Source organism: Muscardinus avellanarius (assembly GCF_963383645.1).
Source record: "Muscardinus avellanarius genome assembly, chromosome: 21".
In the NCBI taxonomy this organism is placed as follows: Eukaryota; Metazoa; Chordata; class Mammalia; order Rodentia; family Gliridae; genus Muscardinus; species Muscardinus avellanarius.
Window position 1 is genome coordinate 8,064,441 of NC_137807.1, and position 24,553 is coordinate 8,088,993.

The 24,553-nt window shown below is 60.8% G+C and overlaps 2 protein-coding genes across 3 annotated transcripts; one reads left to right on the top strand and one right to left on the bottom strand.

Moving 5' to 3' along the window:
• Positions 1–238: 238 nt before the first annotated feature.
• Positions 239–8,867, top strand: CFAP73 (cilia and flagella associated protein 73; the record flags this gene model as incomplete). The annotated part of the gene is made up of 9 exons (XM_080717768.1): positions 239–294; positions 761–910; positions 1,847–1,981; positions 2,054–2,159; positions 2,781–2,885; positions 3,896–4,096; positions 5,117–5,338; positions 5,497–5,655; positions 8,790–8,867. The coding sequence occupies 9 exons, from the start codon at positions 239–241 to the stop codon at positions 8,865–8,867; spliced, it is 1,212 nt and encodes a 403-aa protein (XP_080573894.1).
• An 819-nt stretch (positions 8,868–9,686) lies between these two features.
• On the bottom strand, positions 9,687–23,458 carry DDX54 (DEAD-box helicase 54; the record flags this gene model as incomplete). 2 transcript variants are annotated; one of them, XM_080717965.1, is made up of 20 exons in its annotated part: positions 9,687–9,919; positions 11,328–11,437; positions 11,936–12,040; positions 12,447–12,560; positions 12,635–12,780; positions 13,755–13,979; positions 14,098–14,171; positions 14,254–14,484; positions 14,749–14,883; positions 15,218–15,428; positions 16,317–16,448; positions 16,531–16,592; positions 16,700–16,821; positions 18,684–18,779; positions 18,902–18,943; positions 20,479–20,528; positions 20,653–20,841; positions 21,201–21,271; positions 21,630–21,759; positions 23,282–23,458. In XM_080717965.1, 20 exons carry the CDS (start codon positions 23,456–23,458, stop codon positions 9,687–9,689), a joined length of 2,655 nt encoding a protein of 884 aa, XP_080574091.1. The 2 variants fall into 2 exon arrangements, with proteins under 2 accessions (XP_080574091.1, XP_080574090.1); XM_080717964.1 differs by having other exon boundaries at positions 9,687–9,922.
• Positions 23,459–24,553: the final 1,095 nt, after the last annotated feature.

Consider the following 24,553-nt stretch of genomic DNA (forward strand, 5'->3'; position numbering starts at 1 on the left):
CAGATTTAGATGTGGGGTCTGCTCCCCTTCCCCCTGGAAGGCTGCCTTTCCAGCCGCAGCCCAGCCCTGGAGCGTTGTGTTGTTGGTTACCTAGGCGACCGAAGCTGGGCTGCTGGGCCACTGGCGTCTGAGCGCCCAGAGCAGGCGTCTCCTCAGGCTCCATCACTACCTGCCAGGGCCTCCTGGGCCCCAGCAAAAGCCCAGCAGGTGGAAAGGCGGCCGAGGCAGCACTCGGACCATGGCGCTGCCCTGGGAGGAATATTTCCGACTGGCTTTGCAAAAGAAGCTGCCCGCGTGAGTGGACACAGAGGCAGGGAGGCCGAGGAAGGAGGCCGCCGGCCCTTCTCCCCCAGCCCCTGGTCTCCTCTCCTTTGTGCATTTCAGGGTGGGGAGGAAGAGACCGAGGGTCTCAGAGGCCCTGTGACCTCCCCAAGGCTCAGGGCTGCTTGGGGCCGAGCCGGGCGGCCAGGTCTCGACCTGCGCTCTCTCCCCAGCGCAGCGGACCTCTAGGGAGACCAAATCCTGGGAATCAAGGAATCGTCCTGTGAGCTGGGAATCTGCGCTTGTAGGACTGGCGGGGACTGGTTCTGTCCCTGGACTACGGGCGGCGTGACCGCTGGTCCCAACCTCTGTTTCAACATCTGGAAAATAGCGGGGAGATATTAAAATCTCCTTTCCGCTTCCCCTCTTGGGGCTGGAGAGGGGCAGCCGCTGCTGCCGGACCCCCCTCCCCAGGTGTCCCTTCAGCTTGGCCGAGCAGGGAGCTGGCCCCCCACCCCATCTGTGGGCCCCCCCCCCAGAGCAGCATCCAGCCCCTGCAGGTCGCCGCCGCCATCCTCCCCAGGGCCCCCTTGGCTCTGCTCTCAAATTCTTCCCAGAACGGCCCCTCCCCATCGGAATGGCGCCATTTGTGACTATCCTGCAGCGCCGTCCCCTGACTCCTGTGAACCCAGAGGCATTCTACTTCCCAGACCCCCCACCCCCACGCCCGGTACTGGGATGGAGCTCAGGGGCATTCTACCTCAAAGCTACACTCCCAGCCCTATTTTTTAGTTTTCTTGTTTTTTGTATCTGGAAACAGGGTCTCACTAAGTTGCAGAGGGCCTCACTAAGTAGCTGAAGCTGTCTGAGAACTGCGATCCTCCGGTCTCAGCCCTCCAAACTGGGATTACAAGTGTGCGCCTGGCTTTAAAAAAATGATATATATATATTTTTTGTGTGTGATACTGAGGACGGAACCCAGGGGCATTCCACTTCCGAGTTACACCCTCTGCCTTACTTTTTATTCTTTATTTTGAAGCAGGGTCTCACTGAGTTGCAAAAGGCCTCACTAAGTAGTAGCTGAGGCTGTAGGTGAATCAAAATCCTCCTGTCTCAGCCTCCCAAGCGCTGGGATTACAAGCATGCACCACCACGACCCGCAAAAATAAAGAATTAAAAATAGATGCCGGGCATGGTGGGGCACGCTTGTAATCCCAGCGCTTGGGAGGCAGAGACAGGAGGATCGCATGGGTTCAAAGCCAGCCTCAGCTACTTAGTGAGGCCCTCGGCAACTTAGTGAGACCCTGTTTCCAGATAAAGTATAAAATAGGTCTGGGAGTATAGCTCGGAGGTAGAAAGCCTCTGGGTTCCACCCCCAGTACCACCAATAAATAAATCAATAATGATCAATAATCAATAATAAAAAATAGAATTGAGGTGTACCTCAGAAGTAGAATGCCCCTGGGTTGCATCCCCAGTAACACACACACACACACACACACACACACACACACACACACACGAGTTTCCCCTTACCCTCATTTTTCACTTAGCGCCTGCAGCGTCCTGTGGTCCCGGTCCTCAGGAGCCGGGCTCTCTGTGGCTCCCAGCGGGCTCACTCCTGGGGGGCCGCCTCTGCCATCTCCCCAGCAGCTGCACCTCGGCACCTGGGAGGTGCTGATGGGGTCGGCACTCAGTATTGCATGGACGGGAAATCCAGGTGGGGCGTTCTGGGCCCCATGGGGAGCTGGGGGATCTTCATCTTGGCTTCTTCCACCCCCATCTCCCCCAGGAAGACCCGGGAGCAGAGGGAGGGCCGCTGCCCGCCGGTGCTGCGTCTCCTGGAGAAGAAGCAGGAGCTGGCGGACGCCGACCGGACCCTGCGGGCCCGGAAGGAGGTGCGTCCAGAGGGAGCTTCTCAGGAGCCCAGACCGCAGGCGGGTGGCGAGGGGAGGGAGCCAACGCCTTAGGTCTAAGACACGTCTGTCGGGGACCACGCTGAGCCCGGCTGTCCTCATCGAGGGAGCAAGTGACGCCCGCCATCCATGCCAATAAAACTGTGTACCCGGAGCGCCTCTGTGCCAGCCTCGCTTTGCGATCTGGAGGGGTCGCCATGCTCCCTGCCCACATGACACTTAACGGTCTAGAGAGAAAACCAGACAAATGTGCGGTCTCTAGTTGCAGGACTTGGGAGGCTGAGGTAGGAGGATCGCAGGGTCGGGGCCAGCCTCTGCAACTTAGTGAGATGTGTCTCAGAGTGAGCACAGATGGCCAAGTGACGGGAGGGAGGAGAGGGTGGCATAGGCGGTCAGGGAGGGCGTGGACACCGGCGCTCCCGCCAAGGGGTGGCAGTGGGGGCTCCTTCCTGGGGTGGCGGTGGGAGCCACGGATGGGTTTGAGCCGGGGTGGGGGGCAGCGGCAGGATGGGGAACAATGGATGGGTGGGAGGGGCTGGGTGTGAACCTGAGAGCGTGGGATGGCGGAACCCCCAACACAGACACGCTTACCGCTCACCCCAGGAGTTTCAGGCTACCATGGCAGCCCTGCAGCAGCGCTGGGAAGAGCTGGGACAGAGGGACCAGGCGCTGAAGGAGTCCTTCGTCTCCTGCGACAAGCTCCTGCAGGTGGGTGGTGCTGGGGGGGGGACCCAAGGGCCCACTGAGCCGCAGGCATAGCAGAAGTGAGCGCGTTCCCGGAATCCCAGGACTTGGGAGGCGGACACAGGAGGATCACAGATTTAAGGCCAGCCTCAGCAATTCAGCAAGGCCCTCAGCAACCTAGCAAGATCCCTTATTTTATTTTTTTTAGGAGGGTACTGGGAGTTGAATTCAGAGACATTCCACCTCCGGGCTACACCCCCCCCCCCCGCCTGATTTTATTTTTATTTATTTATTTTTCTTTTTTACGGTACTGGGGATGGAGCCCAGGGTCATTCTGCCTCCAAGCTACACCCCAGTCCCCCCTTTTTATTATTTTCTTTCTTTCTTTCTTTCTTTCTTTCTTATTTTTGTGGTACTAGGGATGGAACTCAGGGGCATTCTACCTCTGAGCTACACCCCGACCCTATTTTTTATTCTTTATTTTGAAACAGAGTCTCACTGAGTTGCGAAGGGGCCTCACTACGTAGCTGAGGCTGGCCTCGAACCGCGATCCTCTGGTCTCCGCCTCTCGGATGCTGGAATTACAAGCGCGGGCCACCACGCCTGACTATTTTTAAAAATTTATTTATTTACTTTTTACTTTATTTTTGCGGTACTGGGGATGGAACCCAGGGACATTCTACCTCCGAGCTACACCCCCCAGCCCTATTTTTTATTCTCTGTTTTGAAACAGGGTCTCGCTGAGTTGCGAAGGGCCTCGCTAAGTAAAGCTGAGGCTGTTGGTGAGCCGAGGAGCCTCCTGTCTCAGCCTCCCGAATGCTGGGATTTAAGACCCTGTTTTAAAATTAAAAACAGAGGGAGAACGCCCCTGGGGACAGTCTCCAGTAACACACACACACACACACACACACACACACACACACACACACACACACGGCCTAGTGATGCTCGGCGTGGGTACCAGCCGCACTGCCCCCTGGGAGGCGGAGCGAGGACGGGGCGGGAGCCTGGGCCCTGACCTGCTCCGCCCGCAGGACTCCGAGGCCCGGCGCGTGCGCGCGCGGCGCAGGGCGGCGTCTGAGCGCGGGCGCGCGCGCCGGCAGGAGGCGGAGGCGCAGCGGCTGCGCGCGCAGCGGGAGGAGCTGCGGCGGGAGCGCGCCCGGCTGCAGCGGCGACTGCAGCGCCTGGAGCCGTGCGCGCGCCTGCTGGAGCGCGCGCTGGAGCAGCTGCCCGAGGTGAGGCCCGGCCGCCGGCTTGGGCGCCGACCGTGTGCCGCGCCGGCGCTCGGGAGCGCGCGCTGCGGGCCGCGGGCACGCGCGGTTCTCGGCTCACCCCCCAGGCCCCCAGGGAAGTGGGTCCTGTGGCTGTTAACCCATTTCACAGATGGGGAGACAGGTTTCAGAAAGCCAAGTTTCACCCAGAGTCATACAGCGTGGCATACGTGCGTGCGTGTGCAGGGTGGGGGTAGTGTCCCGAAAAATCAGTCTTTAGTACTAGGGATTGCACTCAGGGCCGTTCTATCTCTGAACTACACCTCCAGCCCTGTTTTATTTTTTATTTTAAAGTCGGGTCTAAGTTGCTGGAGGCTCTCGCTATGGGCTGGCCTCGAACCTGCGACCCTCCTGTCCCAGCCTCCCAAGTACTGGGACCACAGGTGTGCACCACCACGCCCAGTCTTGATAAATAATAGGGCGGCAGCCGGGCGTGGTGGCGCACGCTTGTAAATCCCAGCATTTGGGAGGCTGAGACAGGAGAATCGCGGTTCGCGGACAGCCTCGGCTACTTAGTGAGGCCCTCTGAAACTTAGTGAGACCCTGTTTCAAAGAAAAGAATAAAAAATTGGGCAGGGGGTGTAACTCGGAGATCGAATGCTTCTGGATTCCATCCCCAGACCCGCAAAAAAAAAAAAAAAAAAAATCGGGCTGGGGGGTGTAGCTTGGAGGTAGAATGCCCCTGGGTTCCATCCCCAGACCCGCAAAAAAAAAAAAAAGAAAGAAAAAGAAAAAGAAAAAGAAATCGGGCTGGGGGTGTAGCTCGGAGGTAGAATGCCCCTGGGTTCCATCCCTAGTGTCACAAAAGTAAGTCAATAAATAACATCGATAAATTGACTAAAAATGAGGGCTGGGGGTGTAGCTGGGAGGTGCACCGCCCCGGGTCCACCCACCCCCAGTACTGCAAATTTAGTTAACAGGCTCGCGGAGGGCGGGGGCTCGTGCGTCCCGCTCCGGCCGAGGTGCAGTGTCCCCCCCCCCCAGTTCCAGGAGGTGTCCGAGCTGGTGGCGCGCTTCGGCGGCCTGGCGGACACGCGGGCGGCGCTGCGGGCGGCGGAGCGCGGGCGGCTGGCGGAGCTGGAGGCGCTGCGGGCGCGGCTGGGGCGGCTGCGGGCCTCGGGCCGGGACGAGCTGCTGGCGCGGGGCCAGAGGCGCGCGCAGCTGCAGGAGCGGCTGGAGGCGGCGCGGGAGCGCGCGCTGCAGTGGGTACGAGCCGCGCGCGCCCGCCGGGGGGGGGGTCCCGGGCCCCGGGCCGCCCTGCCGGCGCCACCCGCAGCGCCAGTCCCCCGGGGCACCTGAGCGCGCCCGGCAGGTGCCTGGGGGGACCCCGGGCCCTGGGGTGTCTGAGCCGGGTGGCTCTCCAGGAGTCCAAGTGGATTCAGATCCAGAACACGGCGGCTGAGAAGACCCTGCTCCTGGGCCGAGCCAGGATGTCCGTGCTGTACCTGTTCCAGCTGGTGGGCCGCCACCTGAGGGAGCCGCCCGCCCTGGACGTGGAGGACACCGAGGGGCAGCTGGAGCAGGTGGGCTCCCCTCCCCGGGACGCGCCCAGCCCTGATTAAGTCGTGGGCCCGAGGAGCTGGCCGTCAAGCCAGGTCCCCTGTGGACAGGAGCTTGCCCCCGTGTAGGCCCCAGCGCGGATCCATCCTGACTCCGTGATCTGCTCTGTGTCCCGCAGAGAGCTGCTCCCCCCAGGTTTCAGGGGACCCCCTTGCTCCAGGATGCCAGCCCAGGCACGTCCACGTCCGGGCACCGTAGGCTCACGCTCAGGGTCCCTCTTTATCTCAGGCTCAAACCGCATAAACCGGAGACATCGTCAACAGGAAATTAGGACCTGGGTGTGTTGGTGCACGTCTGAAATCCAGGACTTGGGAGGCTGAGACAGGAGGGTCGCAGGTTTGAGCCCAGCCTCAGCAACTTAGCAAGGCCCTTGGGAACTTAGTGAGACTGTTTCCAAATAAAAATAAAAAGGGCTGCGGGTGTGTAGCTCGGAGGTAGAGTGCTCCCGAATTCCATGCTCAGTACCACACACAGAAAGAAAAAAAAGAAGAAGGAAAAGGAGGGGAGGGAGGAAAGAAATTAGAAGGTGGATGGGCACGTCTCACTCATCTCTGGCCCTCTGCTCCCTGCACAAGACCAACAGGCCCCAGCGTCTCTCGGGAGGAGGGCAGGTGGGGCAGCAGGTGCACGGAGCTTTATTTCTGCACAATGGCGCCACCAAGTGTCAACTTGGATCAAGCACACCTGCTTTCTCCATTCAGTGTGTGTGTGTGTGTGTGTGTGTGTGTGTGTGTGTGTGTGTGGTGTCCTGGATATTAGACCCAGTAGCACTGCACCTCTGAGCTAAACCTCTAAGCCCTCTTTTATTTTTTGCTTTGAAAACAGGGTCTCCCTAGGTTGCTGAGTCTCGGTATATTGCTGAGGCTGGCCTGGAGTCTGCAATCCTCCTGTTTCAGCCTCCCAAGTACTGGGACTTGCAGGCGGGGCCACTGTGCTTGACTTCTGCTCAGTTTGACAGGTTTATAAGCAGGTGGCTCCGTGTGTGTGTGTGTGTGTGTGTGTGTGTGTGTGGTGTGTGCTGGGGACTAAATCCACGGGTGTTCTACCTCCGAGCTACACCCCCAGCCTTATTTTGTTATTTTATTTATTATTATTATTATTATTATTATTATTATTATTATTATTATTATTATTTTGTGGTACTGGGGTTCCTGGAAGCCCTTGTACCTCCGGGCTACACTCCCAGACCTATTTCTATTTTTACATTTTTTTATTTGGAAACAGGGTCTCCTAAGCCAGCGCACGCGGCTGGCTTCGAACCTGCGCCATCCTCCTGTCCCTGCCTCCCAAGCGCAGGGATTACAAGCGTGCGCCACCGCGCCCGGCTGTTATTTTATTTTGAAAGAGGGTCTCACTAAGTTGACGCCAAGGGTGTCATTAAGTAGCTGAGGCTGGGCATGGACCTGCAAGCCTCCAGTCCCAGCCTCCTGAGTACTGGGATTACAAGCATGTGTCCAGCATGCCTGGCTCTTATTTTTCTTTTGAAGCAGGGTCTTACTAGGTTGCCGAGAGTCTCACTCCGTGTGGAGGGGCCGGACACCTGCGATCCTCCTGTCTCAGCCTCCCAGCTGCTGGGATCACACCACGCTCCGCCTCTGGGAACTAGACATGGTGGCGAGCTCACCACCTTTTTGGTGCCCCCTCAGGTGTCACCTAAGCAAACCTCAGAAGGAAAGCAGCTCTACCAAAAATGGGCACCCAAAGCAGGGCCCTTGAGGGGGCATAAGGGAGCCGGCCCCGCCCACTCGCGCTGGCCAGCGGCCAAGAACCCACAACCAGGTGTCCTTTGGCGCCACCTTGAGGTCGGTTAGATTCGCTGATGCCGCTGCACACCCTGTGGGCACACGCAGGCCCACGGCGGGCATAGGGCCGTTAGCCCCTCCACAGTTGGGCCCCACGATTAGTTAATAATTAATACTGGGGGTTGAACCCAGAGGCATTGTACTTCCAAGCTATATCCCCAGCCTGATTTTATTTATTTGGAAACAGGGTCCCGCTAGGTTGCAAAGAGCCTTATTAAATTTCCAGGGCTGGCCTCCAACCTGTAATCCTCCTGTCTCAGTCTCCCTCCCAAGTAGTGGGATTACAGACGTGCACCAACACACCCAGCTCGATGTAAGTTTTTGTAAGTGTCCTATCTATAGGATGCCTGCATACAGGGCATTGAAAGAAGAAGGGCCACCGGGCGCGATGGCGCACGCCTGTCATCCCAGCATTCGGGAGGCTGAGACTGGAGGATCGTGGTTCACGGCCAGCCTCAACTACTTAGTGAGGCCCTCTGCAACTTAGTGAGACCCTGTCTCAAAATAAAGAATAAAAAGTAGGGCAGGGGGTGTAGCTCGGAACCCGAATGCCCCTGGATTCCATCCCCAGACCTGCAAAAAAAAAAGAAAAAAGAAAAATGGAAGCCAGGTGGTGCACGCTTATAATCCCAATACTTGGGAGGCTTGAGATAGGAGGGTCACAGGTTAGCGGCAAGCCTCAGCTACTTAGTGCGGCCCTCTGCAATTTAGTGAAACCCTGTTTCAAAATATAGAATAGGCCGGGTGTGGTGGCCCACGCTTGTAATCCCCGTGCTTGGGAGGCGGAGACAGGAGGATCGCGCAGGTTCGAAGCCAGCCGCGTTTCAAAAATATAAAATAGGTCTGGGAGTGTACCCCGGAGGTAGAAGGGCTTCCAGAAACCCCAGTGCCACTACACACACACACACACACACACACACACACACACACACACACAGAATAAAAAAATAAGGCTGGGGGTGTAGCTCAGATGTAGAATGCCCCTGGGCTCAATCCCCAGTATACCCCCCCACACACACACACACAGAAAAAAAGAAAAAGAAAAAAAAAAAAGAAAAAAAGAAAGCGGGAGGCCTAGCGTAAGCAAAATACTAACAAGTGGGACGGGTTCCAGCTAGCCTCAGCAACTTGAGATCCTGTTTCTAAATAAAAAAATAAAAAGGGCGGGGGGGGGGGTGTCCGCAGGTCAGAGGCAGAGCGTCCCAGGGTTCCAAATAACTCGCGCAGGGGAAGCGGGAACGGGTCTGGTTACGGACTCGTGGCGTGGCCGGAGGTGACCTGCTGTGCCGTGCCAGGTGAAGCTGTGCGTCCTCGACCTCTCCGCCACGCTGGCCAGCCTTCCGCAGCCCAAGCCTGCCGCCCCCCTGCCCTGACCCAGGTGAGCGGTGGGGACGGGCCGGCCTCCCGTGGGTGCGGGTGCGGCGGCCCCTGCCCGTGTTTGCTCATCAGGATGGGCGCCGTGCCTGCCGTGTGGCGGCAGGTTACAGGGGCACGCGGCAGCACTCAGTGACGCAGGCCGTGGGGATGCGTAGGTACGAGGGGCCAGTGCCCGGCGTCTCGCCCGCCACAAGGCCTGGGGCTGCCGCCAGACGTGCCCGGGAAGCGCTCCAGCGCTCGGCCAACCGTCCAGCGATGTCGGGTGGACTCTGCCGGGTCCCAGCTGCTAGAGGCTGCATCTGACTCTCAGGACACAAGGGCGGGGAGAGCCAGAGGCAGGCGGAGGCGCAGGCCTGCCCGCCCTCCGCGGCCACCGGCGGCTCATTCTTCGTCTGCTCAGAGATGGCTGCGAAGTGGCCTCGGGATGGGGACACGCGGCCGTGTTAGCCGGGAGGATGGCGCAGGGCCTCTCCCTCCGGCCCCCATGCAGACCCGGCACCACCAGAGGTGCTCAATAAAGATTTATTACACTAAAACCCTCTCGGGCCGTGAGGCACTCGGCCCAGACCCCGTGGCGCCGACCTCTGAGCCCAGCACGCGGGCGAGGACGGCGGCCGCAGGGCTGTCCCTGCGGGTCTGGGGCTGCCCGGCTTTGCTGGCGCACCGAGCACCCTTCAGGACCCTGCGGCAATGTCTCGGTCTAGGCAGAGGCCACGGCTGTCCCGGCCCCACCCCGGCAGCCTCTTCAGGACGCCCGCTGGTGCCCTGCATGGGAATGCCGACCACGCTGGGGCCGCGGCGGCGGGTCCTGGCCCTCACATCCTCTTCCTCATCTTGCCCTTCCTGGAGGGGGCGCCCCGGCCGAAGGCGCCCCGCTTCAGCTCCTGCACCCGGCGGCGGTTGCGCGCCGACAGCTGCTTGAGGCCCCCGCGCTGCAGGAAGCGCATCTTCTGCGCCCGGCGCCGCTGCTTCAGGATCTGCTGCTTGGTCTTGAGCTCGGAGCGCACGCGGCCCGTGGGGGCGCCGGGGCTGCGGGGCGGGGCTGCACCTGCTGGAGGGAGGGACGGGAGCTCGCCTCTGGGCTGCGGAGTGGGAGCCGCCTCTCCCAGGGCCCAGGCCACGCCCCTCGCTGGCCACGCCCCTCCCCCTCCTCCCAGGGGCACAGACCACACACCTCTGGCCACGCCCCCACCCCTCCTCCCAGGACACTGACCACGCCCCTACCCCTCCTCCCAGGGACGCAGACCACGCCCCTGCCCCTCCTCCCAGGGACGCAGACCACGCCCCTACCCCTCCTCCCAGGGCCAGGCCACGCCCCCTGTCTGACCATGCCCCACCCCTCATCCCAGGGACGCAGACCACGCCCCTACCCCTCCTCCCAGGGCCAGGCCACGCCCCCACCCGCTGCTAATCTGTGCCCACCGCTGTGGCTGGCATCTGTACTAGGTGCTTAAGAGGAAGGTAAAAGAAGCCGGGCGTGGCGTGGTGGCGCACGCTTGTAACCCCAGCATCTGGGAGGCTGAGACCGGAGGATCGCAGTTCAGACAGCCTCAGCTACTTAGGCCCTTTGCAACTCAGTGAGACCCGGTTTCAAAATAATAAAAAATAGGGCAGGGGGTGTAGCTCGGAGGTCAAACACCCCTGGGTTCCATCCTCAGACCCGCAAAAAAAAAAAAAAAAAAAAAAAATCTGGGCACAGTGGTGCAGGCCTGTAATCCTAGTACTTGGGAGGCTGAGATTGGGAGATCGCAGGTTTGAGGACGGCCTCAGCAAGTAGTGAGGCTCTCATCAATCTAGTGAGACCCTATTTCCAGAAAAAAGTAAAGCAGGGCTGGGGGTGCAGCCTGGAGGTAGAATGCCCCTGGGTTTAATCCCCAGTAACACACACACACACACACACACACACACACACACACACACACACACACACACACACGATGGTCCATGCCTGTAATCCTGGCCTCTGGAGGCTGAGAAAAGAGAATCGCGAGTTCAAAGCCAGCCTCATCGACTTAGTGAGACCCTGTTTCACACTTTAAAAATTAAAAGGGCTGGGTGGGGGTGTAGCTCAAAGGCACAGCCTCCTGGGCTTCTCAGTCCAAAACAAATAAATTAATTAATTAATTCAGACAGCGCAGAGGGGAAGGAATAGGGCCGAGTAGCCCCACGGGCAGGCTCAGAGGCAGGGGACGTGGCCAGCCCCGCAGGGCCTGCAGGATGAGCTCGGCCAGGCGCCCCACTGTATGCCAGGGCCGCCGGCCCCTCCCGCCCCACCTGTGCAGGGGGGCCGGGGACGCGGCCACGAGGGAAGGGCGCTGATCTGCCTCCGCTGTGTGTGGCGACGTGGGCAGGGGCGCTGAGAGGGATTGGCGATGCCCAGCTCTGGGCCGTGAGCGGCTGCACCTCTCTGCGCCCGTCCTGCCCCCTGCACGACCCGCTCCCCGCTCGGCTCTCACCTGGGCCACGACCGGGCTTCCCACCTCTGCGGGGGCCTCGCTGGCCAGACGGCCCTTCCTCCTCGGAGTCGCGATCATCGATTTTCTGTTTCTGTTTCCACTTCTGGTATCTGGGACAAGGAGTTAAGGAAACTCCGAGCGGCACCTGATCAGAAGGGGGTAGGTCCTGGCCCCCCAGTAGCCAGACCCCCACAGGACCTGCGGGAAGCAGCCTGGCCCCGCCCACCCAGCAGCCCGGGCCCGCCCCTCCTGGCCCTATGCTGTCCTGAAAGCACCCTGGCCCCGCCCCTCTGGCCCCGCCCACCCAGGAGCCCTCCTAGAAGAATCCCGGCTCCGCCCACCCTGGGGGCCTGGCCCCGCCCCTCCTGACAGTAGCAGTCCTGGAAGCACCTGCCCCGCCCCCTATGGCCCCGCCCCTGGCTGACAGGTGCCTCCTGGAAGCACCCGGCCCCGCCCCTCCAGCCCCGCCCACCCCGGGAGCTTGGCCCCGCCCCTTCTAGCTCTGACAGGAGTCACCCTGGAAGCCCCGCCCTCCAGCCCCGCCCACCCCGAGCCGGCCCCACTGCCTGGGCTGCAGAGGGCCGCGCCTCCCCAGCGCTGCGGGATACAGGTCTCGCTTGTAGGAGCTGCTGATGTAGCGGCCGCTCTCGGTCTTGATCTTCTTCCTGTCCTCCTGTCCCGACTGCCCCACAAAGCGCTTCTTCTTCCGGTCCCTGCGGCAGGGGAAGGAATGGGGGCAGCTGGAGGCGGGGCCTGCGATGTCCGCTTGCCCCTTGGTCCTTCCCCCTCACTTGACAGGGGCTCGATAAAGGCCGACCCCGCCTGTCCCCCTTCCTCTGGCCGCCAGGGCTCCGGAGGGAGTTGGGGGCCCTGGCTGGCACCAGCCTCGGGCGGGTCAGGCCTTCTGGAACGTCCCCGTGCCCACCGCCCCGCTGAGACCCAGGTGGCGTCACCTCAGAATGCTCATGAACAAAATGGGTCACGAAGCCCGTCTAGAGAGGCCAGCCAGCAGACGGGTCAGAATCCCCGCGCCCCGCGGTGTGAACCTCCCATCCCACTGCGCAGGGTCCAGGGCCTCGGTGTCCCTGGACGCCCCCCGGGACACACTCGGGCACTCACCACTTGAGCTGCTGCCGGCCTCTGCTCAGGTTCCCCGACTCATCCCCCATCAGGTCGAGGACGGCGCCGGCCACCTGCTGCTCGAAGGCCCCCTCGGCACCCCCGACACTCAGGCTGCAAGGGAGGGTGGGTAAGGCCGGGCAGATGGGGCCCAGCCCCGCCTGCCCACAGGGTCCAGTGCCACTCACCCCCTCTCGCTGTCGAAGTCCTTGGGCCGGTAGGGGACGTAGAACTCCTGGTCCCGCTGCCGGGCCTCCTCCCTCCGCCTCTTGGCCCCTCCCTCAGGCCCCGGCCTCCGGCGTCGCTTCTGGCCCACGACCTCTGCGAAGACGTCCTGGCAGGCAGGAGGCCCAGCGTCAGCCCTGTGCGCAGCCAGAGCTGAGGGGCCCAGGGCTCCCAGGGGCCTGTGTGTGGGCGTGGAGACCCCATGGGCTACGAAACTCGGAAGTGCTGGATGCCCCAGACCTGCTGAGGACGTCAGTGTCTGCTGGGTTTCATGAGGGATGGATGCGTAAAATATTCCTATCATAATTATTATTATTATTATTTGGTACCAGGGATGGAATCAGGGCATTCTACCTCTGAACTATACTCCCAGCCCTATTTTCTATTATTTATTTTGAAACAGGGTCTTACTAAGTTTCAGAGGGCCTAAGTAGCTGAGGCTAGCCAATGGCTGAAAACCCGCGAGCCTCCCGTCTCAGCTTCCCAACTCCTGGAATTACAAATGTGTACCACCACACCTGGCTTTTGTCTTTTATTTATTTATTTTTTTTTTTTTTGGTGGTACTGGGGTTCCTGGAAGCCCTTCTACCTCGGGGCTACACTCCCAGACCTATTTTTACATTTTCATTTTGGAAACAGGGTCTCCTAAGCCAGCGCGTGGCTGGCTTCGAACCTGCGCGATCCTCCTGTCTCCGCCTCCCAAGCGCGGGGATGACAAGTGTGCGCCACCACGCCCGGCTTGTCTTTTATTTTGAAACAGGTTTTTGCTAAGTTGCTGCGGTTGGCCAGGAAACTGCTATCTCAGCCTCCAAGTACTGGGATTACAGGGGTGCGCCACCACGTCCAGCTCCCCCAGCCTTTCTTATTTTTTGATTTGAAATAGGGTCTTTCTAGGTTGCCGAGGCTGTCCTTCAATCTACATCCTTTCTACCTCAGCCTCTAAAGTATTGGGACCACAGGTGGGCGCCACCGTGCCCGGCTACAAGGTCCTATCCTGCAGGCCGGGAAGCAGAGGCTGTGGCTGGGACTCTCCCACGCCCCCCCCCCAGGCCCAACTCAGGGGCTCCGGGGTGCGGCCTGTACCTCCACGCTCCCTCCTGTGTCCTCCACGCTTCCTCCCGCGTCCTCCTCTGCCTGCTCGGGCTCCTCCTGCGGCACCGGGCAGCCCGGGCCTGCGCCTGCCAGGCCTTCCTGCCGCTCCTGCCGCCCCTGCCTGAAGCTGGCGATGGCCTTGCGGTCCTTCTCTCGCTTGGCGCGCATCATCTGGCTGCTGGGGTCCCGGCTGGAGGCGTTGATCTCAAAGATGGTCTGCAGAGGGAAACCGAGTCTGTTGCCTGCCGGCGCGAGTCCCTCCTGCCCACCCGCATCCCTCCCCGGAGGCGGCACCGGCGCTCTGCGCTTGCCGCCAGGAGGGAGGCCCACTCACCGCCCGGGCGCGGTAGTTCTTGATACTGTCCACCAGCCGCAGCCGCTGCAGCTCCCCCTCCTGGAAGCGCGAGCCTGGCAGGGAGGGCGGCGTGAGCCGGGCACTGTCCACAGGGCCCCCCGCCGCCCCCCGCCAGCCCGCGCCGGTGGGACTCACTGAAGAGCGGGTGCAGGCCCACGGCCGCCAGGTCCAGCTCCTTGGCCCTCTTGATGGACTCAGGCGAGGGCGCCGGCCGCGAGCGCACGTACTGCAGCTGCGCGTTGTCGGCCACGCGGCCCAGGCCCCGCAGCTCCAGCGACGCCTCGAGCGAGCTCCGCAGGCCGCCGTCCTCGTCGTCCACCACGCTCTGCGGCACCCGGCCCAGCACGCCGTCCGCGCCCACAGCACCTGCCCGCCCGGGACAGTGAGGGGCTTCCTGCGGCGGCTGCCCCCGGCCCGGGCCACGAAGCCGGCGATGAGCCAGGCCCGCACCCCAGTTTGCAAGTAAAGCCCAGGGGGCCACGGCGACGCGGCCGTTTATGTACCGCCAGCACTAAGGGCAGTGTTGGGGGATCCAGCCTGTCTCCTCCCAAAGCCAGGCGGGGCTGCACCCCACCGGCAGCTCCACCCCACCGGGCACTGCAGGGACGGGGCCTACCCAGCCCCACTCACCCGCTGTCTCCTCCTGGGGCCGGGCCAGGCTCAGGGAGCGGCCCAGGAACAGGTGCAGGTCCAGCAGGTAGGGGACCTCGTCTGGGGCCACCAAGGAGTAGGCCGTGCCGCTTCGGCCGGCCCGGGCCACACGGCCTTCGGGAGGAAAGGGTCAGGTGTAAGCAAAGGAAAGGACCCGAGTTCAGCCTGTCTCTGAGCCAGCCCTGCACCCCCGAGCCGCGGCCCCCACTTTGGAAGGGCACGGTCAGTCATGGTCTGATGGCTCACCCGCAGGAGGGAGGCAACCCTTGCTTGTTATCAGGACTGAGTCCTTAGCACCCCACCTTGGGGAATGCCCCCCAAGAAATAGTCAAGGCTGCACAATCACAGGAGGCCTGGGGCCGTCCTGACCGCAACAGTCCCACCGCTCGAATCAGGCAGCCCGGAGGGCATGGTCTCCGAGCCCCACCCCTCACGGCCCCGCCCTCACCCACGCGGTGCAGGAAGAGCTTGCCCTTGGCGGGGAAGCTGTAGTTGATGACGTTGTCCAGCAGCGGGATGTCCAGGCCGCGGGCGGCCAGGTCCGTCACGATGAGGGCCGAGCACTTGCCGTGCGTGAACTTGGCCAGGTTGATCTTGCGCGCCGTCTGGTCCAGGGCGCTGTAGATGTGGGCGCAGCTCACGCGCTGGGCTGTCAGCAGCTGCAGGGAGGCAGGAGGTGGTGAGGTGGCCTGAGGCCATGGGTTTGAAGCCCAGCTCGGCTCAGGGGCCCCAGCGGCCTCTTCCCACCACCTCCAGCCCCTGCAGGGCCGTCTGGGTTTCAGAGGAGACTGGTGCGCAGGGGGGCGCTGTAAATACGCCCTCGGGCACAAGCCGCATCCCCATCAGGCAAGTGCCCGAGCCTCAGTTTCCCCAGCTATCCACGGGAGAAGCCCGCTCCTCAGTGGCTGTTATGAGGACCAGTTAACGCGTACACAGCACTCACAAGGGAGCCTAGGGCGGAGGGCCTGACGTGCCCGCCACTCTTTAGAGTAGACCGGGCTTCACTCGCTGGAGCCCCGCCATGTGTGCGCGTCAACGAGGGCCAGCGAGCTGCGGCCTCAGATGGCCGAGCCCGGGGGCGGCTGCCATGAGCCTCGGGACTCCCCACGCCTCGCCCTGCAGACGGCACGTGGGCAGCGCCTTTGCCAAAGGCACCGAGCTGCCCTCGTCCGCTAAGGGCACGTTACGCAGCTCGCTGCACACGCATCAGGCCTCAATTCTAAAAGGTCAATCACACTGCACACTGAAAATCAACGGGACGGCGGGGAGGCGCTTCACAACAGCCCGGATACAAGGGGAACACAGACGGATCAAGACTGGCCAGGGCTTGAGAGTAGTAATGGTTCCTAGGTAATGCAGTCACTGCACTCTCTGTCTTTAGTAGGTGAAATTTCTCATTATAAAAGGAAAAAGGAGCTGCTGGCTGTCCGCCTGCCCCAGGAGGCCGGGCCGCCTCAGTGCTGCCCTCTGCTGGCCACACTCGGAAGTGGGCTCCGGGCTCAGGATGAAGGGTTTATTCCGCCGTCCCATCTCCCAGCCTTGCTCACCTCCGTGAGGTACTCGGCGTGGTGCTTTGTGGCCACAAACACCACTGTCTGGTCCTGGGGCCGCACCACGGTGCGCAGCAGGTGCAGCAGCACGGCGGCCTTGGTGTCCTCACGCACCAGGAGGAAGGAGGTCTGTGGGGACAGGGGCGGCCGGTGGGCTCTGGGGTCCCGGCCGTGGACCTGCAGGGCCCACCCTGCCGCCCGCAGGCCTCACCTTGAGCTGTTCGCTGAGCTTGGCATCCACATCCAGCCGGATGAGCACGGGCTCCGTGAGGCCTGTGGGGCAGGGAGGCCAGAGGCGGTCACGGAGGGGCGGGGCCCCGGAGTGGGGTCACCGAGGGGCGGGCCAGACCCCCCTGCGCCCAGCACCCCCGCCCACTCACCAGCCCGGGCAAACTCCACCAGCAGCTTGGGCAGTGTGGCGGAGAACAGCACCGTCTGGTGGCCCCCAGGGAGGCGGCCGATGATCTCCTGTATCTGCTCAGCAAACCCCATCTCAAAGAGCCTGGGTGGGAGGGGAGGAGGGCTGGAGCCGGGGGTCCCCAAGGCGGCCCTCATCCACAGCTCCTGTGGTACGTGTCTCTTGTCTGTCTTTCTTTCTTTCTTTCTTTCTTTCTTTCTTTCTTTCTTTTTCTTTTTTTGGTACTGGGGATAAAACCCTGGCGGGCAGTCTACCTCCGAGCTACACCCCCAGCCCTAATTTTTATTCTTTATTTTGAAACAGGGTCTCACTGAGTTGCAGAGGGCCTCACGAAGTACCTGAGGCTGGCCGCGAACCTGTGATCCTGCTGTCCCAGCCTCTCAAGTCCTGGGATTACACACACATACTGCCGTGGCCGGCTTTGAAAATCTTTTTAATTTAATGTGTGTGTGTGTGTGTGTGTGTGTGTGTGTGTGTGTGTGTTGCTGGGGGCTGAACCCAGGGCATTCTACCTCCAAGCTACACCACAGCCCAGCCCTTTTTTATTTGAAAACAGGGTCTCGCTAAGCTACCGAAAGCCTCAGTAAATTGCTGAGGCAGGCTTCAAACCCGTGATCCTCTTAGCTCAGCCTCTCAAATCCCGTGATCACAGGCAGGCAGCACCACAGCGGGCTGACCCTGAAATCCCGCCGTGGTCTGAGTTTCCTGCAGACCCATGTTGAGCTCACAGAGCGACCCTCATTCTGCACCAAGCAGCGGCCTCGGGACTCTGCAAGTCTCAGACTTCTAGTCCCACGGCACCCTGGGGTGAGCGCCGTCCCTCTGCCTCTGTAGAAGCAGCAGCCTCGGCCTAGGTCGCCCATGGCTTAGAGCTGGGATCTGATCCTCCCCACCTGGTCCCCAAGTCCATGCTCCGGACTTTGTGCTATTTTTAAGAATCTCTTTGAAAGCAGATGATGCCAGGCGTGGTGGAGCACACCTGAAATCCTAGTACTTGGGAGGCTGAGACAGGAAGGTCATAGGTTTGAGGCCAGCCGCAGCAACTTAGGGAGGCTGTTTCCAAATAAAAAAAATAAACAGGGCTGAGGGTGTATATTGGAGGTAGAATACTCCTGAGTTCAATCCCCAGTACCAGAAAAAAAAAAAAGCAGGTATTAATTTTTATTTTTTTTATTTGCAGGTTTGGGGATGGAACCCAGGGGCATTTGACCTCTGAGCTACACCCCCTGCCCTATTTTTTATTCTTTTTTTTTTTTTTTTTTTGGTGGGTCTAGGGGGTAGAACCCATGGACATTTGACCTCTGAGTTACACCCTCCGCACTATTTTATTCTTTTATTTTGAAACCAGGTCTCACTGAGTTGCAGAGGGCCTCACTAAGTAGCTGAGGCTGTCCGCGAACCATGATCCTCTGGTTCAGCCGCCTGAATGCTGGGATGACAAGCGTGCGCCACCACGCCCGGCTAAACTTTAATTATTGTTATCAATATTCCTAAGCTGGGCGTGGTGGCCCACGCTTGTCATCCCAGCATTCGGGAGGCTGAGACAGGAGGATTGCAGTTCGAGGACAGCCTCAGCTACTTAGTGAGGCCTTTTACAACAGAGCGAGATGCTGTTTCAAAATAAAAATAAATAGAGCTGCGGTGTAGCTCAGAGGCAAAATGCCCATCCCCAGTACTGCAAAAAAAAAAAAAAACCACTCCTAAAATGTGAAATGAGTAAGTGTTGGCCCAAGGTGCCCCAGAGTGACTTAGTGAGGCCCTCTGCAACTCACTGAGACCCGGCTTCAAAATAAAAGAATAAAATTAATAAGTGTTGGCCAGGCCGTGTCTGCAGCCCACACCTGGGCCCCTCTGGACAGCGCCGCCTCCTCCCGGCTGACTCTCCCTGCCCGCGCTTCCCCGGCCTGCGACGGCCCTGCCGGCGCTCGGGACGCCCCGACACGCACCTGTCGGCTTCGTCGAACACCACGTACTCCACGCCCTGCAGCCTGAGGTTCATCTCCACAGCCACGTGCATCAACCGCCCGGGGGTGGCGATGATTCTGGAAGGGGGTGCCAGGCCAGGTCATCCCGGGGCCAGCGCCACCCCCAGGCCCCCCTGCCCCCCAGGCACTGGCCATCTGAGGACGGAGCCCAGAGCGCCCTCCCTGGCCCACGAACTCACATGTCGGGATTTTCGTGCAAGGCGGCAAACTGGTCCTCCATCCTGCGGAGAAGGGGGTCGGCTCAACAGAGCAGGCGTGTTAGTGTCCTTTCCCGCGACCAAACGCCCAGCGCGCGCCCCCCGCCCAGGAACGCAGAACCCAGGCTTAGGACTGAGGAAAGGCTACTGCTGGGACACTACACAACGATCGCCTTGACCAAAGGTACAAGTTCAGACATGCTCAAGAATTATTACCCCAAAAGTTCCTCTAAGAGGCTCAACCACAAACCCGCCCTGTTCCCTCCACCTTTGGCCCACAGCGCCACCTAGTGCCTTTCCCTGAAACCGCCAGCTTCAACTAGACCACAAATTCCCTTATCGCTAAATTCCAGTGCTTAAACCTTCTAGGCAAATCGGGAGTGGTGGCGCACTGAAATCCGGGTACTTGGGAGGCTGAGACAGGAGAACTGCAGGTTTGAGGCCGACCTCAGCAACTCAACTAGACCCTCGGCAACTTAGCAAGACCCTGTTTAAAACTAAATAGGGCTGGGAGTGTAGGTCAGAGGTAGAATATCCCTAGGTCCAATCCCCAGGACCAAAACAATACAAAAAAGCCCAAACTTTTGGGCACAGATCTCTAACTTTAGTCCTCCTGTTAAACACCCGAGACACCTCGGAGCCAGGATCCTGGGTCAGGGGTAGCGTAGGAAGGCCAGGCCTCACTACAGAGATAAGAAATCACAACACGGGCAAAAGCTTTGCAAAGCAAAACTCTCAGGACGCAGAGTGACTGTTAACAGTGGCATCCAGAGAGAAGACAAAGAAGGGGCTGCCCGAGCCGGGCGTGGTGGCGCACATTCGGGAGGCTGAGATAGAAGGGTCACAGTTCGCGGACAGCCTCAGCTACTTAGTGAGGCCCTTTGCAACTGAAACCCTGTTTCAAAATAAAGAACAAAAAATAGGGATGGAGGGTCTAACTCAGAGGTAGAATGCCCCTGGGTTCCATCCCCAGTACCGCAAAAAAAAAAAAAAAAAAAAAAAAAAAAGCCGAGTGCGGTGGCGCACGCTCACAATCCCAGCATTCGGGAGGCTGAGACAGGAGGATCGCAGGTACATGACCAGTCTCAGTTACTTAGTGAGGCCCTTTGCAACCCAATGAGACCCTGTTTCAAAATAAAGAATAAAAAATAGGGCTGGGGGTGCAGCTCAGGGAGGGTGCAGCTATGGGCCGGGTGGGACGGGAGAAGGCGCTGTGACCCCGGCATCACCACCTGGCTCCAGGGTGACATGGGCGTGCCTCGGAGGGATGGAGCAGCCGGCAGGGATCACCACAGCCTGCAAATCCGAACATTACTCACTCGCGCTACTTGGGGTCTGAACACCCCAGGGTCCGACACCCACACAGCCCGGGGTCTGGCTGGCCCCTGAGCCCAGCCCTTCCTCTCGGGAGCCTCAGAACCTCTCTGCATATTTCAGTATTCCACATGCAGAGGGGCTGCCAGTACTAACAAGCTACACGGCTCAATCAATCCTGTCCTTGGAGAGCCTTGGAGCCTGCTGGCAAGGGGCGAGAGGGGTGCGGCCTAGGGGACCCTTACTTGTCTCCGCCCAGGATCAGGGCTGTCTTGAGGCCGGTGAATTTGCCCAGCTGTGGGGAGAGACAGACAGACAGACGCTGCTGAGCGAGGGTGGGGGTCAGATGGCAGCCTACCCGCCTCCCTGCCTGGTCCGAGGCGCGCCCGTTGCCCCGGCCCCCAGCCCTGCCCGGGCACCTCCTTGGTGAACTTCATGGTCTGCAGGGCCAGCTCCCGGGTGGGCGAGAGGATGAGCGCGCGGGCCCCCGCCTGCGCGCTGTGGGCCTTGAGCCGCTCGAACATGGGCAGGAGGAAGCAGGCCGTCTTGCCGCTGCCCGTGCGGGCCATGGCCACCACGTCCTTGCCGTCCAGGATTACCGGGATGGTCTGCACACACAGGCCAGGGGAGGGGTCAGGTCCCGCACCCACGCCCCCTGGGGAGTGCGGTGGGCCACCAGGGGGTCTCAGTGAACCCGATCCCCTTCTTACAAACAGCTGCCTGCACACCTCAGGGAGGGGTGCACCACCCCCAACTCCTGGCCCCGCTGCCACTGCCTTCTGGACGCAAGCCAGCTCGGGCTGCCGGCTCAGCCCACACACTGTCGGGCCGAGCTTTCTCCAATGGGTAAGCTACGTGGGGCCTCTGGCGGAGTGAAGGGAGATGTGGGAGATGGACCGAATGGCGGCTGCCCCTGGGGTAGACAGGAGGACAGAGACCCCCCACCCTGCCCAGCCACCACCCTCACCTTCCTCTGGATGGGCGTCGGCACCTTGTAACCCTTCTTCATGATACCTTTGAACACGGGGTAGCTAAAGCCTGGGAGAGACGGGGGAGCAATCAGGGAGGCCCACGGCAGCCGCAGGACGCGTTCCAGGACGTAGGACAGGTTCATCGACAGGGCAGAAGGCGAGAAAACAGAAATCAATGGAACAGAAACCGGGAGACGGAGCGAGACGTCAGAGTCAAGTCTTATTTGGATTCTGGTTTGAGTCCACGGACGCCAGGGTCACCATTTCTGCCCACTTTGTGTCAGGCCTGTTGTCCCGACTTCCCTGGAGACCCCGTCTGGGGCCTCAGTCCACCCAACACCTCCCACAGTGCGGGGCCCGGAGCAGACAGGAGCAATTGAGTGCAGAAGGCAGGATAAGCTGCTGCAGCCTGCTCGCTCACCCACCCATGGACTGGAAGCCTCCGGACTTCTTCTTCTTCTTGTTCTGAGCCCGCACCATCTCCCGGGTGTCCGGCTCCACGTCCGAGGGGCACTCCGAGGTGGGGAAGGCAGGCAGGGGTCTGCCAGGTCCCAACTGGAAGAAAAGGACAGAGAGGAAGCATCACTCCAGGCTCAACCAGACCACCAGGGGCAGGAGGGCTGTCCTCGCCCCCTGGATCACATCACTTCTTGGCTAACAGGTTCTCTGGGTCTAGGCCAGGACAGGAGGGGGGGCAGGGCGGCGAGCGGGCTCTGCAGACAGGCTGAGTGGCTAAGTGTGGATTGTACCCCAGGAATAGAAGCTGAAGAATGTGAGAAGGGCCACCTGCTGTCTGCCTGTGGAGCCACCCTCAAAACCTTCCCTGGCCGGGCGTGGTGGCGCACGCTTGTAATCCCCGCGCTTGGGAGGCTGAGACAGGAGGATCACACAGGTTCGAAGCCAGCCTCAGCTACTTAGTGAGGCTCTCGGCACCTTAGTGAGACCCTGTTTCCAAATAAAATACAAAATAGGTCTGGGAGTGTAGCCCAAAGGTATAAAGCCTCTGGGTTCCATCCCCGGCACCTCCAAAAAAAAAAAAAAAAAAAAAAAAAACCTTCCCTGGCTCATCAAAGAATGAGATGTGAGTCCAACTTCCTGATGATACATACTGCCTTTTTCTTTTCCTTTGGTGGTGCTGGAGATTGAACCCAGGAGCATTCGACCTCTGAGCGACAGGGTCTCGGCAGGCTGTGGAGTCTTGATACACTGCTGAGGCTGTCCTCAAACCTGCGATCGTCTTGTGTCAGCCTCCCTCGGACTGGGCTTACTGACATGTGCCACCACATTCCACTTAGTCAACTTAGTCAAGTTTCTTTCTTTTTTTTTTTTTTTTTTTTTGCGGTACTGGGGACTGAACCCAGAGGTATTCTACCTACGAGTTACGCCCCGGCCTTATGTTTTATTCTTTATTTTGAAACAGGGTCTCACCAAGTTGCAGAGGGCCTAGGTAGCTGAGGCTGGCAGTGAGCCCGAGATCCTCGTGTCTCAGCCTCCCAAGTACTGGGATCACAGGCGCGCGCCGCCACGCCCGGCTCGGCCAAGTTTCTTAATCCATCTAGGCCCCGGTCTCCTCAAGAAAACGGGGCTAACAGTATTTGGTCATAGGATTGCTGCTAGGGCTACACGATACGGCTTGTAAAACCCTCGGCAGGGAGCATGACACGTAGTAAATGGCCAACGAATACAAGTTTAACTTATTATTAGCTCCCCAGGAGTTTGGGGACGTCACTGTCCCCAGCACCGGCTCCGGCCTCTCCTTTATTCCACCTCCTAAAACCTGCTCCAAACTCCAAATCCAACCTTCTGCATTCCCACTTCTCATTGGCTGGCTGGGAACTGAGGCCCGCCTCCGCGGGCCGAGGCAGCCAATGAGAGGCGCGCCCCGGAGGCAGGCCGGCGGGCCCCGGGCGCGGGGAGCCGGGGGCTGCGGCCCCCGCGATGACAGCGGCGGCCCCGAGCCGGGCGGGCGGAGCTGAGGCCCGGGGCTCGCCCGGCGACCCCTGCCGCCCTGCGCCGGGGGAAACTGAGGCCGCGGGGGCCGCCGGGCCCCGGCCTTCCTCGGGCCCCGCGCTCCTACCTTCCGCGCCCGGGCGTCATCTTCCGCCTGGATCTCGAACTCGCCGTCCTCCGAGTCGCTGTCGCGGGCCCGGGAGGCCGCGCCCCGGCGCTTTCGGAGCCCCTTCTTCTTCCTCCACTGGGCCATGGCGCTCGAACCGGACCGAGGTCCGGCCGCCGGGCGCGTGCCGGCCGCCATGCGGGCCCCGGCGCTCGAACCCGGAAGTGGGCGGGGCCTGCGGGCCGAACCAAGTGCGCGGGGGGCGGCGCCGCGTCCGCGCGGCCTGGCTGGGCCGGGGTCCCGGCGGCCCGGGAGCCCTGCGCGCGCCCCCCGGATGGACGTGAGCGCGCCCCTCCGCGCGGCCTGCGGGGGTCCCGGGGCGTCGGAGAGGCGCAGATCCCCCCCGCCCCGGGCGCTGGTGGGCCGGCCCGCCCCGCCCCCTGCTGCGGGCTGCTGTGCCCGCGCGTCGCTGGGGCCCTGCAGCAGCTGCGGAGCGGGGCTGCGGCGCGCGCCGCGGGTGCCCGTGCAGACCCGGGGGGGACCCCGGCGCCGGGAGAGGGCCCCAAAGGTTGGACCCGCCGCCCGCAAGCCAAGATGCAGAGGTAGAAAGGGACCCAAGGGCGCGGGAGCCTCGGGCCCCGGCTTGGGGGTCACGGGGCCGGGAGGGGTGGACCCCCGGAGCAGAGGGGCTCGGGGGGTACCCCCGGATTCGCTTCAGGTTTCAAGTCTGCCTCCGCTGTTCCAGGTTAATAGGCGTGACCTGCTCCTGTGGCTTCATCCTCTGAAATCTCAGATCTGGGATCTGCAAGATGGATGTAATCGAAACCCTTCCCCGGGCTGTTGAGAGGATTAAATGATCGCCGGAGGTAGGCAAGGGGTCCCAAGCCGCGGCCTGACCCCACCTCCAGCCGTGCGCGGGGGCCCGTGGGGACGCCCCCTCCCTCCTCTTGACATTTGTTTTTGTTTTGTGGCTGGTGAGAGCTCTCCTTCGTACCCTTGGCTATTCTGGAGATGTGTGTTGAGCACGCATTGTATGCCAGAAACGCATATTTATTTTCTCGTTAAATATTTACCACTGCCGGGTATGGAGGTGTTTGCCTGTGATCCCAATACTTGGGAGGCTGAGACAGGAGGATCTCAGGTTGGAGGCCAGCCTCAGTAACTTAGGCTCTCTGTAACTTAGCCGGACCCTGTTTAAAAATAAAAAAAAAAATAAAGCCAGGCATAGGGCACACATCTGTAATCGCAGTACTTGGGAAGCAAGATGGGCGGCTCTCAGGTTCAAAGACAGCC